At 45.6% G+C, this 19,462-nt stretch overlaps 1 protein-coding gene across 1 annotated transcript; it reads right to left on the bottom strand.

The window, feature by feature from the left end:
• Positions 1-4,271: 4,271 nt before the first annotated feature.
• On the bottom strand, positions 4,272-19,462 carry SLFN14 (schlafen family member 14). Its single transcript, XM_008271128.4, has 5 exons — positions 19,369-19,462; positions 16,561-17,637; positions 13,208-13,336; positions 11,623-12,337; positions 4,272-9,035 (listed from the first exon to the last, which is right to left on the bottom strand). The coding sequence occupies exons 2-5, from the start codon at positions 17,612-17,614 to the stop codon at positions 8,186-8,188; spliced, it is 2,748 nt and encodes a 915-aa protein (XP_008269350.3). The 5' UTR covers positions 17,615-17,637; positions 19,369-19,462; the 3' UTR covers positions 4,272-8,185.

Below are 19,462 nucleotides of genomic sequence, written 5' to 3'. Positions count from 1 at the left end.
GTACATGATGAACCTTTTTTTTAAAGTGTTATTTATTTATTTATTTATTTGAGAGGTAGAGTTACAGACAGTGAGAGGGAGAAACAGAGAGAAAGATCATCTGTCCGTTGGTTCACTTCCCAAATGGCCACAAAGGCTAGAGCTGCGCCAATCCAAAGCCAGGAGCCAGGAGCTTCTTCCCAGTTTCCCATGTGGGTGCAGGGCCCCAAGGACTTGGGCCATCTTCTGCTTTCTCAGGCCACAGCAAAGAGCTGGATTGGAAGAGGAGCAGCTGGGACTAGAACCAGTGCCCACATGGGATGCCAGCGCTGCAGGCGGAGGATTAACCTACTGTACCATAGCGCTGGCCCTGACCCTGTCTTAATTCTTCATTTATCATTTGCATTTTGGGCTGAGATAAAAAAGGAACACAATTGAGAATCCCGGTTATTTCAAAATCATGTTTGCCTTCTGTCAGCTGAGGGTACTGAGTGATGCAGTTGAAGGTCCTTGCTTGCCCTTGTGGATAGGGTAGGTTCAGAGGGAAAACACTGTCCCTGGGTTTCCAAATGCCCATTTCTTTTGGCAACCAGCAAGATCTACTCTGATATAATACATGCTTTTCTTTTTTAAGATTTATTTATTTGAAAGTCTGTGTTACACACAGAGAGAAGGAGAGGCCAAGGGAGAGGTCTTCCATCTGCTGGTTCACTCCCCAGTTAGCTGCAGTGGCTGGAACTGTGCCAATCTGAAGCCAGGATCTGGAGCTTCTTCCAGGTTTCCCACATGGGTGCAGGGGTCCAAGGACTTGGGCCATCTTCCACTGCTTTCCCAGGTCACAGCAGAGAGCTGGAGCATTCGGAACTCGAACTGGTGTCCATATGGGATGCCAGCAGCGCAGGCAGCGGCCTTACCTGCTACACCACAGCGCCGGCTCCTCACACATGCATTTGTAGGAGGTTTTAAAGGAAGGCAGGCTGGGAACACACTTCTACTAAATCACTGCACGGTTGCAGTGGGAGAAGCTGGAATGCAGCAGCCTTAGAGGGGATCAAGCAGTTCATGTCGGGACAGCCTGGCCTTGGACAGGTCAGGAATACCACCAAGGTCTGGTGCTGAGCTTTGTTTATCAAGGAATCCAGATCATTCCAGAGTGATCAGAGGCTCTGTGCGGACTGACAGGTGCCAATATAAATTAGTGAGCTGTTTTCTCTCTGAGATGAGAGTTTGACAGAGGAACCCGATGGTGGCAGACTTGCTTCTGCTTGTTTACTCTGGCTCCTCCAAGAGCCTCTGCAGAGCTTTTTCAAAGCATTTATGAATTCTCAGAGTTGGAGTTACTGGATCAAGGACTCTATTTAAGTGTTATGTTTAACCAGCATGGCTACTTCCTGGATATGTGACCTTGAGAACTTTATATTCTCTTGTGTCAGTTTTATCATCTATAAAATGGGGACAATGCTGGAGATAATGGAGTGTTGAGCACATAGTAGCCAGTTGTAGCAAAACTTTTTTTGAAAGTTTTTCTTTTTTTTTTTAAGCCAAAGTTACAAAGACAGAGTGGAGGTGGGGGGAGGGGGTATAGAAAGAAAGGAGAGAGAGAGTGCTTTCATCTGCTGGTTCACTCCCCAAATGGCCACAATGGCCAGAGCTGTGCCGATCTGAAGCCAGGAGCATGGAGCTACTTCCAGGTCTCCCACATGGGTGAAGGGGCCCAAGCACTTGAGCCATCTTCTGCTGCTTTTCCAGATACATTAGCAGGGGTCTGGATCGGAAGTGGAGGAGCTAGGACTTGACCCACCGCCCATATGGGATGCCAGCATTGCAGGTAGAGGCTTAACCTGCTAAGCCACAACACCAGCCCCGCAAAATCTTTTTTTATATATATATATTTATGTATGTATTTATTTGAAAGGCAGAAGGACGATGGGGGAGAAAGAGATCTTTGGGGCCATCGCTGTGGCATAGCAGGTAAAGCTACTGCCTGCAGTGCCGGCAACCCAAATGGATGCCGGTTCGAGTCCTGGCTGTTCCACTTCCGATCCAGCTCTCTGCTATGGCCTGGGAAAACAGTAGAAGATGACACAAGTGCTTGGGCCCCAGAAGAAGCTCCTGGCTCCTGGCTTCAGATTGGCACAGCTCTGGCCATTGCAGCATCTGGGGATTGAACCAGTAGATGGAACCTCTCTCTCTCTCTCTCTTTCTCTCTGCCTCTGCCTTTCAAACAAAAATAAATAAATCTTTTTTTTTTTTTTTACAGGCAGAGTGGACAGTGAGAGAGAGAGACAGAGAGAAAGGTCTTCCTTTGCCGTTGGTTCACCCTCCAATGGCCGCCGCGGCCAGCGCGCTGCGGCCGGCGCACCGCGCTGATCCGATGGCAGGAGCCAGGAGCCAGGTGCTTTTCCTGGTCTCCCATGGGGTGCAGGGCCCAAGCACCTGGGCCATCCTCCACTGCACTCCCTGGCCACAGCAGAGAGCTGGCCTAGAAGAGGGGCAACCGGGACAGAATCCGGCGCCCCAACCGGGACTAGAACCCGGTGTGCCGGCGCCGCTAGGCGGAGGATTAGCCTAGTGAGCCGCGGCGCCGGCCAATAAATAAATCTTAAAAAAAAAAGAGAGAGAGATCTTCCATTTGTTGGTTTACTCCCTAAATGGCCACAATTTTGGGGGCTGGGCCAGGTAGAAGCCAGGAGACTGGAACTCCATCCAGGTCTCCCACATGGGTGGCAGGAACACAATAACTTGAGCCATCACCCACTAATTTCCCAGGCTCATTGGCAGAAAGCTGGTTTGGAAGCAGAAAATCCAGGACTGGACGGCAGTGTTGCAAGTGGCAGCCTAACCTGCTGCTCCACAACCATGGCCCCTGTAGTAAGATGTTAACAGATCACGTGGCATACAGTTATTACACACTCTGTACTTGTTTAAATTGGAAGATTTTTTTTTTTTTTTTGGACAGGCAGAGTGGACAGTGAGAGAGAGAGACAGAGAGAAGGGTCTTCCTTTTTCCGTTGGTTCACCCCCCAAGTAGCCACTATGGCTGGTGCGTTGTGGCCAGCGTGCTGCGCCAATCCAAAGCCAGGAGCCAGGCAGAGAGATAGATGGAAAGAGATCTTCCAGCTGCTGGTTCACTCTCCAGATGCCCTCAACAGCCAGGGATGGGCCAAGCCAAAGTTGAGAGACTGGAGCTCAGTCCTCGTCTCCCACATGGGTTTTGTGGGCTCAAGTACTTGAACCATCATCTGCTGCCTCCTAGGGTGTGCATTAGCTGGAAATTGGATTGGAAGCCAGAGTAGTCAGGACTGAAAGCAAGAACTCCAAGTGTGAGATGCAGACATCTCAAAGGTGACTTAACCTGCTGCCTTTACCTTCTTTTTTAAGAGGAAGTTTGAGAAGCTATCACAGCAAACAACTTTTTTCTTTTTTTTTTTTTAAGTTTAAATGATTGGTTTAATGATGAGATTGTCTTCAGAGGTGTGCAAGGAGAAGAAAAGTAACAAAATGTGGTAATATATTTAGGACTAGCTCCATCAAGAGGATGATCCCATCCTAGTTCTGAAGCGACAAGGAGCCTGAATTGGCCTTAGCCAATCACCAGGAGATGTCTCTGTAGGTAAAGGAATACAGACACTCCCTCAGCTGTGGCCTGGCAGAACCAGATTGAAGGGATAAAAACCGTGATCTTTCTGACATCTAACCCTCTGAGTTTATTCAGAAATAAATTTTATGTTAATACAGTTCAGGGCAGTCTGTTTATGAGAACAGTTAGGAAAAAAAAAAAATACAAACCAGTACAGAATGACTCTGGAATGTAGGCCAAATGGAGGATTTTGCCACACTCCAAAGGAGAAGCAGGACACAGAGTAGAGGGTGAAGAAGTTTTTATACAAAAAAACAGTGTTGGCCGGCGCCGCGGCTCACTAGGCTAATCCTCCACCTTGCAGCTCCAGCACACCGGGTTCTAGTCCCAGTCGGGGTGCCGGATTCTGTCCCAGTTGCCCCTCTTCCAAGCCAGCTCTCTGCTGTGGCCAGGGAGTGCAGTGGAGGATGGCCCAAGTGCTTGGGCCCTGCACCCCATGGGAGACCAGGATAAGTACCTGGCTCCTGCCATTGGATCAGTGTGGTGCGCCGGCCGCAGCGCGTCAGCTGCAGCGGCCATTGGAGGGTGAACCAACGGCAAAGGAAGACCTTTCTCTCTGTCTCTCTCTCTCTCACTGTCCACTCTGCCTGTCAAAAAAAAAAAAAAAAAGTAACAGTGTAAGGTCGCCACAAAACACACTGGGACACTGGAGTTAAGGGAAAGATTTATTGTCAGATAGGGGAAGCCTGACCGGTGGGGGTGGGGGTCGGGGTGTCGGGGAGAGGGCAAGAGAGTAAGGGAAAGATCAGGAGAGAGCACTCTGGAGATCAGAGAGTGTGCTGGAAACAGGTCCTGTTAAACCTTTGCCAGGGTCAGAGAAGCAGGAGCATCGAATCCCATTAGGGTGGGGGTGGAGCTGACACCTGTTGTTGGGCCCTCTGGTCCCCTGGGTTCCAGCAATGGCCACCAGGACTAGAGCCTAGGATGGTGTCCAGGACATAGATCACCCCACAGATAAGATGACACCATTTTACTAGCATTCCCCCTTTTTGGCTAACAACTCTTGTATCTTAGTTATTTCATCAAACCAGTTGTGTTATCCATAATAGTAAGGTTTTGTAGAAAAATTTAGAATTCTAAGTACAACCAGCTTTGTTATTCTTAGTCTCCACCAATTCCAAGTCTCAAATTCAAATCTAATGAGCTATTGTCATAGATCTTTAACTTTGCCTATTGTCTAAAAACAATATAATTGCCTTCATCTTCTTAGTCCTCACTATTACAGTGTTGAAGATGATTCTCCACACTGACCTCTTCGAAATCTCTAAAAGTAGATATTCACTCACTGAATGGAAGCCTTTTCCCTCGCAGATTCTAATTTTATGAAAGCATCAAGTCCATCCAACAAATAGTTACTGAGTACTTGTTATGCGCAAGGCACTGCACTAGGTGCTTGGAGGGAAATCAAGATGTGTAAGTGCCCGTCCTTAAGGAGCTCACAGTCTACAGGAAACAGAAGTATGTACACATCTACTTGAGGACAGGAAGTACATATATGGTAGGCCAAGGATTCAATGGTTCTCCACCCTAGCGGCACATTAGAATCGTCTGGGCAACACTGATGCCTAAACTTTAGCGCAGAGACGCTAATTTAGTTGGTCTCATGGTCTCTTATCTGACCTGAAGCTGTTCTTGTTGTTGATCCACTCCTCAGATGCCAAGGCTTGGCCAGGTTGAAGCAAAGAGTCCAGATCTCCCTTCAGGTCTCCAACATGGGTGGCAGAGACCCAAAATTTGAGCCATCACCTGCTGCCTCCCAGAGTACACATTAGCAAGAAGTCAGATCAGAAGCAGAGGCGGGACTACATTTCAGACACCCAGATGTGGGAGGTGGGTATTCCAAATGGCAGCTTAACCTTGCTGTGCCACGACAGCTCCCCCTAGTCACTGGGAGGTAATTCTAGTTAGTAGCCAGGGGTAAGATCTAGACATGGGTCTTCTAAACTTTATCCTGGTTGAACGGTTTAATCAGATCAAGAACTGACAAAGATGGTTCCAAATTCAGTATTTAAAATAATTATTTAATAATTATTTACTAAGGCCAGCACTGTGGCACAGCTGGTTAATGCCCTGGCCTAAAGCACCAGCATCCCATATGGGCGCCGGTTCTAGTCCCTGCTGCTCCACTTCTGATCCAGCTCTCTGCTATGGCCTGAGAAAGCAGTGGAAGATGGCCCAAGTGCTTGGGCCCCTGCACCCACATGGGAGACCTGGAAGAAGTTCCTGGCTCCTGGCTCCTGGCTTTGGATTGGCACAGCTCTGGCCATTGCGGCCAATTGGGGAGTGAACCATCGGATGGAAGACTCTCTCTCTTTCTCTCTCTCTCTCTCTCTCTGCCTCTCCTCTCTCTGTGTAACTCTGACTTTCAAATAAATAAATAAATCTTTTAAAAAATCAATTACTTTGTCCAAAATTAGATAATGCATGCTTATAGGCTTATGACTAAAATGTAGCATTTCCCTGTCCCTCCCATATATCCCTTATCCTTGTCTACTTTTAACTTATTTTGCAGAACTCACACATCTCCCTAAGTCAGAATGCTAATACACTGGTATATTTTGCTTTATCAAACACTAATTAATTGCTGAACTTTACTTCTTCCTACCCAAAAGTCACCTTAATCCCCCAAGGAAAGGTAAAAAGGAGGAAAAGCTAAATAACTGCAGTGGCATAGGCAGGGGGAAGGTTTTCTGTCCAGTCCCTGTCTAGGACAGCTGCCTCCAGGTTCAGACTGGCCCCTCTGGCAGGCTCAGGCAGTTCAGAGTGGCAGCTCGGAGGATCCTACAAGCCTGCTTGAGGGGCTTTTCTGAAATTGCAACCAAAAGAATGTTTCCACTCTCCCAGATTCAAGCTCCTTGGCATGAATCAAGCACTTTTCTAAAGTTAAAAACAGTCTGGAAATGGGAGTATTTCCCAAGAAACTTAAAAATCGTTATCATGAAAGATTGTATTGGAGAGCACAGGATTGGCTCAGTTGTTTTTGGAGCTAAGAGAAAGGAAACTTTGGTTTCATTTCTAACAAAAGCAGATATAATAAGTTATTACATAGATTTTTGCAAGAACAGAACAATTCTGGCACAATTTGAAATGAGTTTGGAGCATCAAGATATTTTCTAAAACTATAGAGTGGCCCAAGAAGAGCGACTGAGAGTTTAATTTAGAGGACCAGTGGGGGCTTCACTGAGGAGGTGGGCATTTGAACAAAACCTTGATTGGTGGAGTAAGGATTTCAAAGGTGGAAGAAAGCACAGGAAAGGGCTTAAAGCCTGAGAAAAAGGCACAGGCAGAGGCCAGGAACCAGGATTGTGTATTGGCAGTGTAGGTGGTCGAGTTGCCATCCAGGCTTCCTGTGAGCTCTGAGAGTTTGATTATAAAATTAACATCAGCTCATAGGGGGGAGATCAGAGATGTGCAAAGGCCCCTTAAAGACCCAGACGATTTTCCAGGGCAGCAGCAGGGTGCAGATTAGCTGAGTGTATTAACCTAAGTAGAGAATGGGTATGAGCTAAGTATGTCTGTGTGTTTGGGAGCAAATGGGAAGATCAACCTGGAAATTTTAGAAGTCAGGAGAGAAAGGATTTTATCTGAGGCAGTGAATGTCAGACTGTTGCAATATCTATACAATAAAGTTGCAATTATCTCTGAGATAAGCATATTTCCATCACAAGGACTAGATTGGTCAGGTCACCTTTAGCTTTCCAAATTTGCTTTAGCTCATAAACCTTACTGTCTAGTCCTTGTGATGGAAATATCATTTTAGAGATGATTACAATCTTATTTTATAGATTTTACAGTAGTCTAATGTAGCCTGAAGACTCCTTGCATTTGAATTGGAGTCCCAGCAGTTCTTACTGCAAGAGTATGCTCACAGAATTGACTTCCTATGGGACTAGCAAAAGCACCAGCCCACTTGTTATTGCAGTCCGGACTGTATGTTAACAGGGTGGCATTTTCATTCACACACTGGTCTTTTGTGATCTTGCTTCACATAAAATCGCCCCCAAGAGACTGGTCTATACTTGGTATAAAGAAGATACCAAGTTCTGGACCCATAATATCCAATTACAAAGTGCCAGCCAAGGTGCTGCCATTGAGACACACAAAGTAACTAGCCTGAAGGGTACCCTACGACCACTCGTAAAGTAGGCCAATGAGGTGCACAGAAACAGTAGGAAATGGAGAAATGATAAAGGGTGTGGTTAGGAGAGCACGTCAGGGTGTACCACAGGAAGCCTTGAAAGTTGGTTTGGTTTGAAAGCTGTGGAGACTCACTGATAGTACATTAGCAGGGGGTTTCATAAAACCAGCTCTCTGGTTGACAGGCTGAAAGCTCGAGTGGACTAGAGAAAACTGGAGGCCAGGAACCAATGATAAGTCTGTTGTAATCGTACAGGATAGAGAAGTGCTCTAGGAGAACAGGAGGCAGCCCCAAAGAGTCAATCCCAAGAGACATTTCTATGGCCCCAGGCATTAGGGATGTGCTTTGATTTCCTTACTTGCAATAGTAAAAAGGAGTAGTTGCCGCTTGTCTGGGAGAAGGGGCTCTGTGCTTTCTGGCCTCCTGTATTATTTATAATAATTTTCAGAAACCTGCCCCCTTTCATAAAGCAGATAGAGGTGTTTAATGGCTTTTGAGGCAAAGCAGAGCTGGTGGAATTCCTCTGACAGGCGTTGCTCTGGACTAAGTCCAAACACAATGTTCCTATGTAGGCCTGAAAACTGTTGCACGCTGTCTAAAATGATGTGTTCGCCCTGAACACCAGCAGCCTGGCTGAACACCACCTCGGTTGCACTGTGGGTCTCAGTTAATTCCATCGCTCTTAGCAGCGCAAGCTTATAGCGTGCTCTGTCCTCCTCTCTCCTGCACAGAATTGCTACATCTTTGGGGAGATAGCCACACTGGAACAAGCCGTGACATCTTTCCGCCACGTAATTCGCTATTTGTTCTACTGTCAGGTCCGCCTTTGTCTCACACACCCCGGGCAGAGCGTGTGCACCCAGTGCCTCCCCGCAGGCAGCTTCCCTGAACAGTGCCAACGTGTGTGGAGACATGTTGGAGGGAGGGTTCTCTGTGATCCTCTTCATTGCTCCTTTCATGACCTTCGCTATTTCTTGAGCACAGTGGATCCCATTGGTGATTGTTTTCCGAGGAAACTGAGCAGGTGGAGGAGGGAGGCCATTGACATCCGAGTGACGGACTTGGAAAGGGTCCAGAAAAATCCAGAGAATCCCATGGTGAAGGTCTTCATTTCCAGCCCCTCTCACTCTTGGATGGGTGATGCTCCTGGCCTTCGAGTACCAATCTCCATATTTACTGCAGAAATTCTCAGTCTCGTCCATCACTATGTGCTTAATCTTTGGAAACTCCCCTTGCATGAAGGTTTTCCGGGTCACAGCCAGGCAGGCGGTCTGGTGGCTGTAAGGGTGAAAGAGAGAACAGTTTCAGGTGTATATACACAGAGAGCACCAGCACTTATTACTGTCTGCATTAGATGATTCAGGCGTATATGCACAGAGAACACCAGCACTTATTACTGTCTGCATTAGACTGAGGGGCCAATTCTCTTCTGCAGCTGAGTCATCGATTCTCTGGTGTGAATACCAAAAACGTTGCCCCACTTCTAGGTTACCTGACAGACAGAATGCGTGACTTTACACCGTACTCTTTGGGGTTATGTTGTTAAATCTGCATGTGACACTTTCTACGTGAACCCAGGTAGGAGACTTTGTTTTTTTATTTTTTTTTCTATCACTAGTCCATTTCAGCTGCTTGACAATCCTTGAAGACAAGCTTTTTGAAGGAAATCTCAAGTGTAACTTAGATTTGTTATTACCGTTTCTTTCCTTTCTGTCCTTTTTAGAACTGGAGAGCAATCAGCTAGTGGCATATTGTAACTTTTGCATGTGAAAGAGGAAGGTGCCTCTAACATAAATCCTATTTTTCCACATACTTGTGGTGCAAAACCAGAAACTTCTTTAGGTTTTAGTAAGGGGAACATCAAAAGATTACTGAGTTCCAAGACATGTCAGGTAGGGTAACAAATGTATGGGGCTCTGCCTCTTTCAGCTCAGTTTTTCCTTATAGTGTATTGTAGCAAATCTGATTGTTTCTTGCCCTTCTCTAATTTTGATCCAAGTAGTATCACTCATTCCCATAGATTCTCTGATTTCCTACTCACAGTTCCTGGGTTTTACTATTTATATTCTTCCCTTCTAGTTTGGAATGCATGGATACTCTTACGGGCACTAAGTCTATCACTCTCCCCTTAGGGGTTCAATAGGTACTTGTTGAATTAGCCTTTTGACTAATTTATTATTAATTAGCCTTTTGATTATTTTTAGCTTACCTGTAAAGCTTACTAAAGAACACAGTCCTTAACATGACTGATAGGATCCTTCATCATCTGGCATCTGCCACCTTTTTGACATCACCACCTTCCATATGCTGGCACTCCCTCACTTCTCTACTCACATCTACAATTCTAGCTCTGTACCTTTTTTTTTTTTTTCAAGATTTTATTTATTTATTTGAAAGGTAGAGTTACAGACAGTGAGAGGGAGAGACAGAAAGGTCTTCCTTCCATTGGTTCACTCCCCAGATGGCCAGGAGCCAGGTGCTTCCTCCTGGTCTCCCATGCAGGTGCAGGGGCCCAAGGACGTGGGCCATCTTCTACTGCTTTCCCAGGCCATAGCAGAGAGCTGGATTGGAAGAGGGACAGCCGGGACTAGAACCGATACCTATTTGGGATGCCAGTGCCGCAGGCAGAGGATTAACCTGCTGTGCCACTGAGCCGGCCCCTGGCTCTGTACCTTTGAACTTGCTGCGCCCTTTGCCTAAAAACTCTTCCTGTTTTATTCACTTCTGGTGACTTAAGGGTGTGCCGGGGGGTCTCCTTCACCAGGGAATATTTGGTTGACCGCCATGCAGCCTCGTTTAAGATAAACATATCTCTATTATTAAACTATTTACACAACATTCACATTTTTATTTTTTTAGTATGTTCTCCCCCAACACTCCACACAGTATCTAGTATATATATAAACGATGCTGAAAAAGAGCTGCTGGATAAATAAACAGACCAACAAAGTCAAAATGAATTTGCCAAAGTGTATAGCAACCTATTAATTTTACTAAATTGAAAACTAGAGATTTAAACCAGAATTAGACTGGCATGTTTTCTAAAATTATTGATGCAGAACAAGTCAAACAATGAAAATATTTTAAAAACAAAATCAAAGTGTATTTAAAGTTCCTGCTAACTACTGTGTCTAGTTAGCTGAAATAGTCTGATTTTAAAACATCAAGTATTAAGTAAAAATACATTTAAAGCATAATGGGTTCACTTATTTCTGCTTTTCTTACATTTAAGGCTACTGATTGTGGGAAAAATTGTTTCTTGTTCTACAAATTGAAGGTTTTGTCTGCTTGGTTTATTTCTAAGTTTTTTTTTTGTTTGTTTTTGTGTTTTGTTTGTTTGTTTGTTTGTTTGACAGGCAGAGTGGACAGAGAGAGAGAGAGAGAGAGAGAGAGAGAGAAAGGTCTTCCTTTGCCGTTGGTTCACCCTCCAGTGGCCGCCGTGGCCGGCGCACTGCACTGATCTGATGGCAGGAGCCAGGTGCTTCTCCTGGTCTCCCATGGGGTGCAGGGCCCAAGGACTTGGGCCATCCTCCACTGCACTCCCTGGCCACAGCAGAGAGCTGGCCTGGAAGAGGGGCAACCGGGACAGAATCCGGCGCCCCGACCAGGACTAGAACCCGGTGTGCCGGCGCCGCAAGGCAGAGGACTAGCCTAGTGAGCCGCGGCGCTGGCCTATTTCTAAATTTAAGCTTTACAATAAATGGAGTATCCATTTGCCAACTCCCTGATCACTTGGAATCATGTATATAGTTTGGGCTTTTGCATTTATGAAGCTAAGGCATTTGTAACTCAAAATAAAAACAGAAATTACTCTTGTGACACTGTAGAAAAAGACCAAATACACATTAGTTGGTAGAACTCTTACATTACAAAATCCCTTAGGAAGTCACTTTCACAAACATATAGGATCTCTTTTGGTCTGCAGTGGAACAAGTCCCTAATTTTCTCCAAGGTCTTTATGGCTAGTGCAGTCTTCCTGGTTCCTGGAAAGCAGTGGATGAACAATTCCCGGGTCTCCTGAAGGCTCTGGGAAAGCACCTCACACTGCTCAGCTATAAGTAGGTTGAAAAATTCACAGCCCAGCTGGTCGCTCAGGAGAGATCTAGAACACAGCGAGACCACCACAAGGGCCTGCAACAAGTCTTCCATGTCATCCTCAGTAGCAAGCTGGTAGGACTGGGGGTAGTGCACAGAGCCATCCCCAGGTCCACACCACGTGCCGGCCAGCTGAATCAGCCTTGGGATGATACCCACTTTCCCTGGGTAGCCGCCAACACTTTGCAGTTTCCGCTTTAAATGAAGAGCCACGTTCCAGGCATATTCACGACCGCCAGCCCAGCTGGGGTCTATTAGGACTGTGTAGAGTACCAGGGGGCTATGAAGTGCTATTAGGAGAGCATCGCACAGGACTCTGTCCTCTTTCCTCAAGCCAACATCACCAGCCCAGCTCCTGGAAAATACCACGATCCCCTGAGAGTAAGGATACGTCTGTGTCTTCATAAGGTCCTCCAGTCCTTTGTGATCTGAGAAGAGCTTCTTACAGAAGGATTCTGGCTTAAATTGTATCGTTTTCTGTGTCACTGGAAATTCAAGGAATACGATTAAGTTACCAAAACTGAATGTGTATGGTGAGGAGTCCTGCAACATTGGGGGGAGAGCTGATCCCATCCATGAACTACAGGCTTCCTGGTCTGCAAAGAGAGACTCCTCATCACACCCCAGACCTGTGGCTAGAAGGCGTTCCAGCACAGGGGAAAGTTGTCAGGGAGGGGTCTTCACAGAACCGCCCCCACAGCATCCTCCCTCAACCCGGGTGGCCCATTAGTACTGGAAGGCACTCCTGCCTGTTACAGACGTTTGGTGAACCCTGATGCTTTTGGGAAACTAAGAGATTTCCTTTAGAATAATGATTCTTAACAATTGTGTTCCCCTCTCCGACTCCCTGGACATTTGGCAATTGACACAACTTGAGAGGTGCTGCTGGCATTGAGCAGATAAAGGTCAGGAATGCCACTAAGCATCCTCTAACTCACAGGGCACTCTCGTCCCAACAGAAAGTGATCTGCCAAAATGCCACTAGTCGTGAGGTTAAGGAACCCTTAACTAACCCTTAACTGATCGAGAAGGAGTCCAGGTCACCCCATGGCTCCTACTGCAATGAAAGCCAGCGGACAGTTCTCTTGTGCTGGAGACCTAAGGAATTCCCAGCACCCCCATATTTGGAGACTAAGAGCCACATGTGAGTGGAAGCCCCAAAGCACGTGAAGTACAGTGGGATTTGATGATGGGGAAACAAGAGCCAGACGTACGTATTATTTCAGGACTGCTACGTCTGATTAAATCCCACCTTTGACTTTCTGATGTAAGGAGACGGACTAATTGCTACCAATTCCTCTCAATTTAATTTTGGAAAACGAATAGTTTCTTCAGCTGCAATCAAGAGGGAATACCTGGAAACAAATGTCGCTGCAAAGCACCCTTAAACTCCAGGACTTTTGTGGGACACACTGGGCTCCTGAAAGCAGACGAAGCTGGCGACTTCAGGTGAGCATTGGAGTCTGTGACCAAATTGCAAGGAGCTAAACAATTACATAGAAAGTAGTTTCAGACAAAAGAAATAAATAAACAGTGGAAATAATTCTTTCATCGCCCTTCCTGCTGGAGATGTATGATGTAGATAGTGCCTAGCTGATGTCACATCTACTGTGCCTCAGTTTACCTGTCAGGGAATTCCTGCAGGGCTCATGCATATTCTAACTCACTGCACCATGTCCCCTCCCAAGGAAAGGGGGAGATGATGCTCCCTAAGGCTCCTCCCATCTCAAATAGTATGATTCCAGGTCATCTCTAAGAAGAAAGGGCTTCTAGTAGGGGTCAGCAAAGGCATAGCATAATATTCTTTTTCAAAATGTATTTGAGAGGCCGGCGCTATGGCGCAGTAGGTTAATCCTCCGCCTGCGGCACTGGCATCCCATAAGGGCACTGGTTCCAGTCCCGGCTGCTTCACTTCCGATCCAGTCTCTGCTGTGGCCTGGGAAGATGGCCCAAGTGCTTGGGCCCCTGCTTCTGCGTGGGAGACCAGAGGAGGCTCCTGGCTCCTGGCTTCAGATCGGCACAGCTCTGGCCAGTTGGGGAATAAACCAGTGGATGGAAGACCTCTCTCTCTCTCTCTCTCTTACTGCAACTCTGCCTCTCAAACAAATAAATAAATTCTTAAAAGAAATGTATTTGAGTGGCAGATAGAGCTCCCATCTGTACCGCTACTCTCCAAATGCTTGTAAAGGCCAGGACAAGGCCTAGCTGAAGACAGGAGCCTGGAATTCAGCCCAGGTCTCCCACATGGTGGCAGGGACCCAACCATTCAGGCCATCATCTACTGCCTTCCATGGTCTGTATTAGCAAGAAGCTGGAATCAGGAGTAAGGGCTAGGAACAGAAACCAGGCGCCTCAATATGTGTTGAGAGCATCCCAACTCCTAAGCCAAACACTTGCCCCAAGCATAATATTTTTATGGGGCCAGTGCTGTGGTATAGTGGGTAAAGCTGCCACCTGCGATGCTGGCATCTCATATGGGCACTGGTTTGTGTCACAACTGTACTACTTCCTAGCCAGCTCCCTGCTAATGCACCTGAGAAAAGCAGCAGAAGATGGCCCAAGTGTTTGGGCTTCTGCCACCCAGGTGGGAGACCTGAATGAAGCTCTTGGCTCCTGGCTTCAGCCTGGCCCAGTCCTGGCTCTTGCGGCCATTTGGGGAGTTAACCAGCGGGTGGAAGCTCTCTCTCTCTCTCTAAATATGACTTTCAAATAAAAATAATCTTAAACAGAAATAAATGTTATAGTTTTTTTAAGTCCCCATCCAAGGTTAGAATCAAAAGCAGTAGGATTGGGGCCACCACTGTGGCGTAGCAGGTAAGGCTGCAGCCTGCGATGCCAGCATCTCATATGGGCTCCAGTTTGAGACCCGGCTGTTCCCCTTCCGATCCAGCTCTCTGCTATGGCCTGGGAAAGCAGTAGAAGATGGCCCAAGTCCTTGGGCCCCTGCACCCACGTGGGAGACCCAGAAGAAGCTTCTGGCTCCTGTCTTTGGATTGGTGCAGCTCCAGCCATTGCAGCCATCTAGGGAGTGAACCAGTGGATGGGAGACCTCTCTCTCCCTCTCTCTCTGCCTTTGCCTCTCTGCAACTCTGCCCTTCCAATAAATAAATAAATCTTTAAAAAAATAAACTGAAACAAGGAGCCTACCTTCTTAGCCAATTCTAAAAAATGCAGAAGCTATTGAAAAAAAAAAAAAAGCTGTAGGATCTCTAGTTTGACAAGGCAGGATGAGGTTGGGGGAGAAATTCAAACAAATTTAAGATAAGAGAAAGAATAAACCAAAAAAATTCTGTAACTGCTCAAGCCTTGATCTAAGCTTCTTGTATCAATTTTGTACCATATTGATCATGAAGGCAAACTGATAAGCTTAGTTCAGCCTGTAAGTCCTATATGGATTGATTAGGAATCACCCAGGCTGATTCTGGGCAACACCGTGGGAGAAGGGAGAACACTAGGCATCCTCCCACCCACCCTTTCCCTGCCCTAGCAGCTAGCGCCTTTCTTATTTATTATTTCTTAAAGATTTACTTATTTATTTGAAAGTCAGAGTTAAAGAGAAGGAGAGAGACACAGAGAGAGACTAGCATTATCTCCTTTTGCTTCACTTTTCCCCACTTGGTGTTGCCACAAGACCGGTGGTTTAAGGTGTCCGCTTCTAATGTTACTGAAACAATTCATATTTATCGAAAAGGTTTCCCTTGAAAGAATTGGTGAAGAATTTGTTTTTTTAAAAAAGGTTTATGTGTTCATTTGCTTGAAAGGCAGGGTGATAGAGTGAGACAGAGCGACAGAGAAGAGACAGAGAAAGGTCCTCTGTCCGCTGCTTCACTCCCAAATGGCTGCAATAGCCAGGTCTGGTCATAGCCAGGATCCAGGAGCCAAGAGCTCCATCGTGGTCTCCCATGTGGGTGGCAGGAACCCATGTACTTGGGCCATCATCTACTACCTTCCCAGGCACATCAGCAGGAAGCTTGAGTGGAAGTGGAGAAGCCAGGTCTCCAACTGGCACTCCATTATGGTATGTGGGTGATATGTGGTAGCTTAACCCACTGCACCACAATGCTGGCCCCTGGAGAGTTATTTTTAAATCATGTTTTTTCACGTATCTTCTTTAGAGTTAAAGTATTCCTATTTAGACTGAGAATATCAGCCTGCAAATTTTTTTTCAAGAGGTCTTTACAGGCATAAGAGGAAAATTTCACTACTTCATGGCTGATGCCATATTGTAACTTTCCCAAAACAGACTGAAATCCAAGCACTTCTACACTTTAAGAGTTAAGATTCTTAGTCAATGGAACTAAAAATTTTAGAAAAAGAACTAAATAATAAGAAAGCATTTGTAAACAAAAACATATTTATGTTTATAACTAAATTATATGCACAATATTCTGGGAAAGGACTCAAGTGCTTGGGTCCCTGCCACCCTCGTGGGAGACCTGGAGATAGAGTTCTTGACTCCTGACTTCAGCCTGGCCCAGCCTTGGCTATTGAGGAAATTCGGGGAGTGAACTAGCAGGTGGAAGATTCATTCTCTCTCTCTCTCTCTCTCTTTCTCTCTCTCTCTCTCTCCACACACACACTCTGCTTTAGAAAGAAAATGAAATTAAATAAATAAAAATTTAAAAGATATGCACAAATACCCACACACAGCAGAACTGCAGAGAGGGGGTTGCTCTGTCCACTGTGCAATGACTTGGTCCCACTTTACCTGATGGAATATCCAGCATCATGAGCACCCAGTCCTCAGCCGTTAGCCTGGTGGCAGCGTTGTCCCTCATGACCCAGGAGTCCGGGGCCTCTGCAAACACTGCACAACAGAAGGGCTCTACCTGAACCACACAGACATAACCATACAGGACATCTTTTTGGTACACATTCAGGATTTTGGTAATGAAGTTAATCTTTGGCTTCTCATGGCAGAAGTGGAATGTAGGCAATTTTTCTATGCAGTTTTCTATTTCTTTTTTTAATAAGTCAGGATTCACTTTTTCTTTCTTACACCCAAACACTTCTTTGCTCTTATCATCAACCCCAATAATTAGGTATCCTCCTTGGGTGTTGGCAAATGCGGAAACATAATGAGGCAGCATTTCTTTAATCCGAGGAACAACCTTTTTGGTGGTGAACCTTTTAAATTCAACATGTGTTGACTCAGTAAAGTTAAGCTTCTCCTTATACATGAGCCTGTCTTTTTTAAAAACTTCTGAAGCAAGCATCTTCATATCTTCCTCTTCCTGAAGGTTGCTGTTGGGAGCCCTCGGAGGATGCAGCCTCCGTCTTCCTCTTTGGGCTGCATGCTGTTTCTCTCTCAGAAGCTCCAGGGCACTACTGGCACTCAAGTTGATGGCAGAAGTCACATCTCTCTGATACAAATTGGAGCGCAAGCTGCAAATCCTTAGAGGGAGGAGGCTGGAAACATCTGGGTTCCAGGACTTCACAAAAATCAAGAGCTTGTGCCCCTGCTGCATGTAGTCAAGGTATTTCTGTGAACCGAAAGGAAGGAGCTTTTGAAAAGAAGTTTCCAAATCATGCCCCAGCCCATGGCATTGGTAATTGTAGTTTTTATCGTGAATTTCAGCTTTGATCACACCCCCACCAGAATTTAGCAGTGCACATGTAGCCTTGATGATATTCAGATTCTCAGTTCTTTTCAAACAGCTGTTGGTCATTTTCTTCCTATTCTCTTCTCCAAAAGTCACTCTGCCCACTTCTACTACAAACTCAGGATAGAGTGTTTCCACACCAGTCTTGGGAATCTCCATCTTAGCAGCCTCACTGTGGGTTCCTAAAAGTAATCAGGACAAAAAAAAATTATATATATATATATATAAAAGTAATCAGGACAGAAATATTGTTGAATTCCAGAGATGTCAATGTTTTATTGGGAACTATTAGTGATCAGAAATACATTTTAACATTGGAAATTGCCAAATACCCTTTACTTTTTCAGCAAAAGGCATAGATAAAACTGAATGCTATCATGGAAAAAAGATTGCTGAAAATTTCAACCATTGACCATTTAAAATCAGAAAACATCAACAGTGAGCCCAGATGTGGAGTGGGTGGGTTGGCACAGGAGCCAAGGCAAGTCATTAGAGAATATGCAGAATTAGAAGTTGAATTCAAAGATGCTCCTGTTTATAATTCAAAGGGAAAGAAGGGAAGGCAGCAGAGAACCAAGGAGTGTTGAGTATATGTGTTGCAAAAGATCTTGCTATAAATCAACAAAAATGGTATTAAAAGCTTTATTCTACTCTTGAAAGAAAACCAGTTGATACCTAATGCAGAAATGTTTTTAGCTCTTCACACATTCTAAATTCTAAAAATATGTGTCTTCACACACAAGAGTACTCCAAAAAGTTTGTGGGGGAAAAAAAGAATTGAACAATAAATTTATTTGGGTGCAAAACTTTTTTTGAAGCCCCCAGATAGTGTTTCCATAAAATGCATTTTCCCGTGACCTATTGAAGGCCCCTCGACATAGGGGTAATGTGGGAGCAGAAGTTTTCCTCCCCTCTAAGAGTTCTGCCCTGCACTGCAGGGGCCTCCGAGACTTGGATGAGAACTGATGTTCTTGAGGCACAGTCATGAAGCTGTGGTCAGCTTTCCCTTTGCTTCATAGACCAGAGAATAAGCACCCTACCCTGAAATTTGGCCTCCGAAGCACTTCAGAGTTAGCTGTCAAACAAAAAGTTACTGAGTCAACCAAAATTATTCTTCTGGGGGAAGAGAGCCCATCTCTGCGTGACTGCACGGCACAGGGCGCTGCGGACGTTGTCGGTGCTGAGAGGGAGAGTGCAGGCATCCAGCCGGGCACGGACTCTCGCACGCACACTGGCGGCTCTAGGCTGCCTTCTCAGCACCGGCAAGCACATCAGAATCCCCCTAAGGTACGGTGTTCCCGTTTCTCAGCCTCCCCGACTGGTGCGTGTAAACGTGGTGTTTTATGGCTCCTTAGAGAAATTTCTTATGACATTTTAGTTATATCATGGAACCACAGAAGTGTTGAAAGGGACTTTAAAGATTTTCCAGTCTGATATTTATCCAATTCCCAAATCCCTCCCACAATATTCTTAACTTCCAACAAATTACTGTTCACCAACGGTTTGAGCATCTCCAGTGACTGGTAACACTTTATCTCTCCCAGTGTGGAGTCCCTTTGATTTCCCACAGCTCTGTTGAAATGACTTTCTTACTCTCAGCTGCAGTTTGTCTCCCCATAACTTCCATGAACAAAACCCCTGGAACAAACCTAATTGATGTTGCACTAACAGACCCTGTAGTCTCATCACTCCTGATGCTCAATGGTATTACTTGGATGCTGATAACTCTGATAAAAGTTTTTTTCCTGAGAGTCTATCTCCACATGAATATTCTTACCACACTTCTCAGAACTCCTCACTCATCTCCTTCACAACTTTCTCCTTTAGCTACTCTAACTAGGCCCTTCGTTCTCTGAGACACAAGCTGCTCCTAAAATAAGATGAATGAGATTTTTAAAAAGTTTTTTTTTTACCTGATGCTCTTGTATTTCCTCTGGTGCTTCAGTCCCGCATCTGGCTTTGGTCTGAGTGTGGGCCCTTCTAGGACAGCCCTGTTGCCCTTTGATA

The sequence above is a fragment of the Oryctolagus cuniculus genome, chromosome 17, assembly GCF_964237555.1.
Source record: "Oryctolagus cuniculus chromosome 17, mOryCun1.1, whole genome shotgun sequence".
In the NCBI taxonomy this organism is placed as follows: domain Eukaryota; kingdom Metazoa; phylum Chordata; class Mammalia; order Lagomorpha; family Leporidae; genus Oryctolagus; species Oryctolagus cuniculus.
The sequence above is the reverse complement of the archived record's forward strand: the minus strand, read 5'-3'. Positions and strand labels throughout refer to the sequence as shown.

Coding starts and splice junctions, on each gene's coding strand:
- SLFN14 (XM_008271128.4), bottom strand. CDS start 17,614: ATGGAGATTCCCAAGACTGGTGTGGAAACACTCTATCCTGAGTTTGTA. Junction 13,337..16,560: donor GATGCTGGATATTCCATCAG/GTAAAGTGGGAC, acceptor GTAATTGTTTAG/CTCCTTGCAATTTGGTCACA. Junction 9,036..11,622: donor TTCCTAAGGGATTTTGTAAT/GTAAGAGTTCTA, acceptor TCACCCTTACAG/CCACCAGACCGCCTGCCTGG.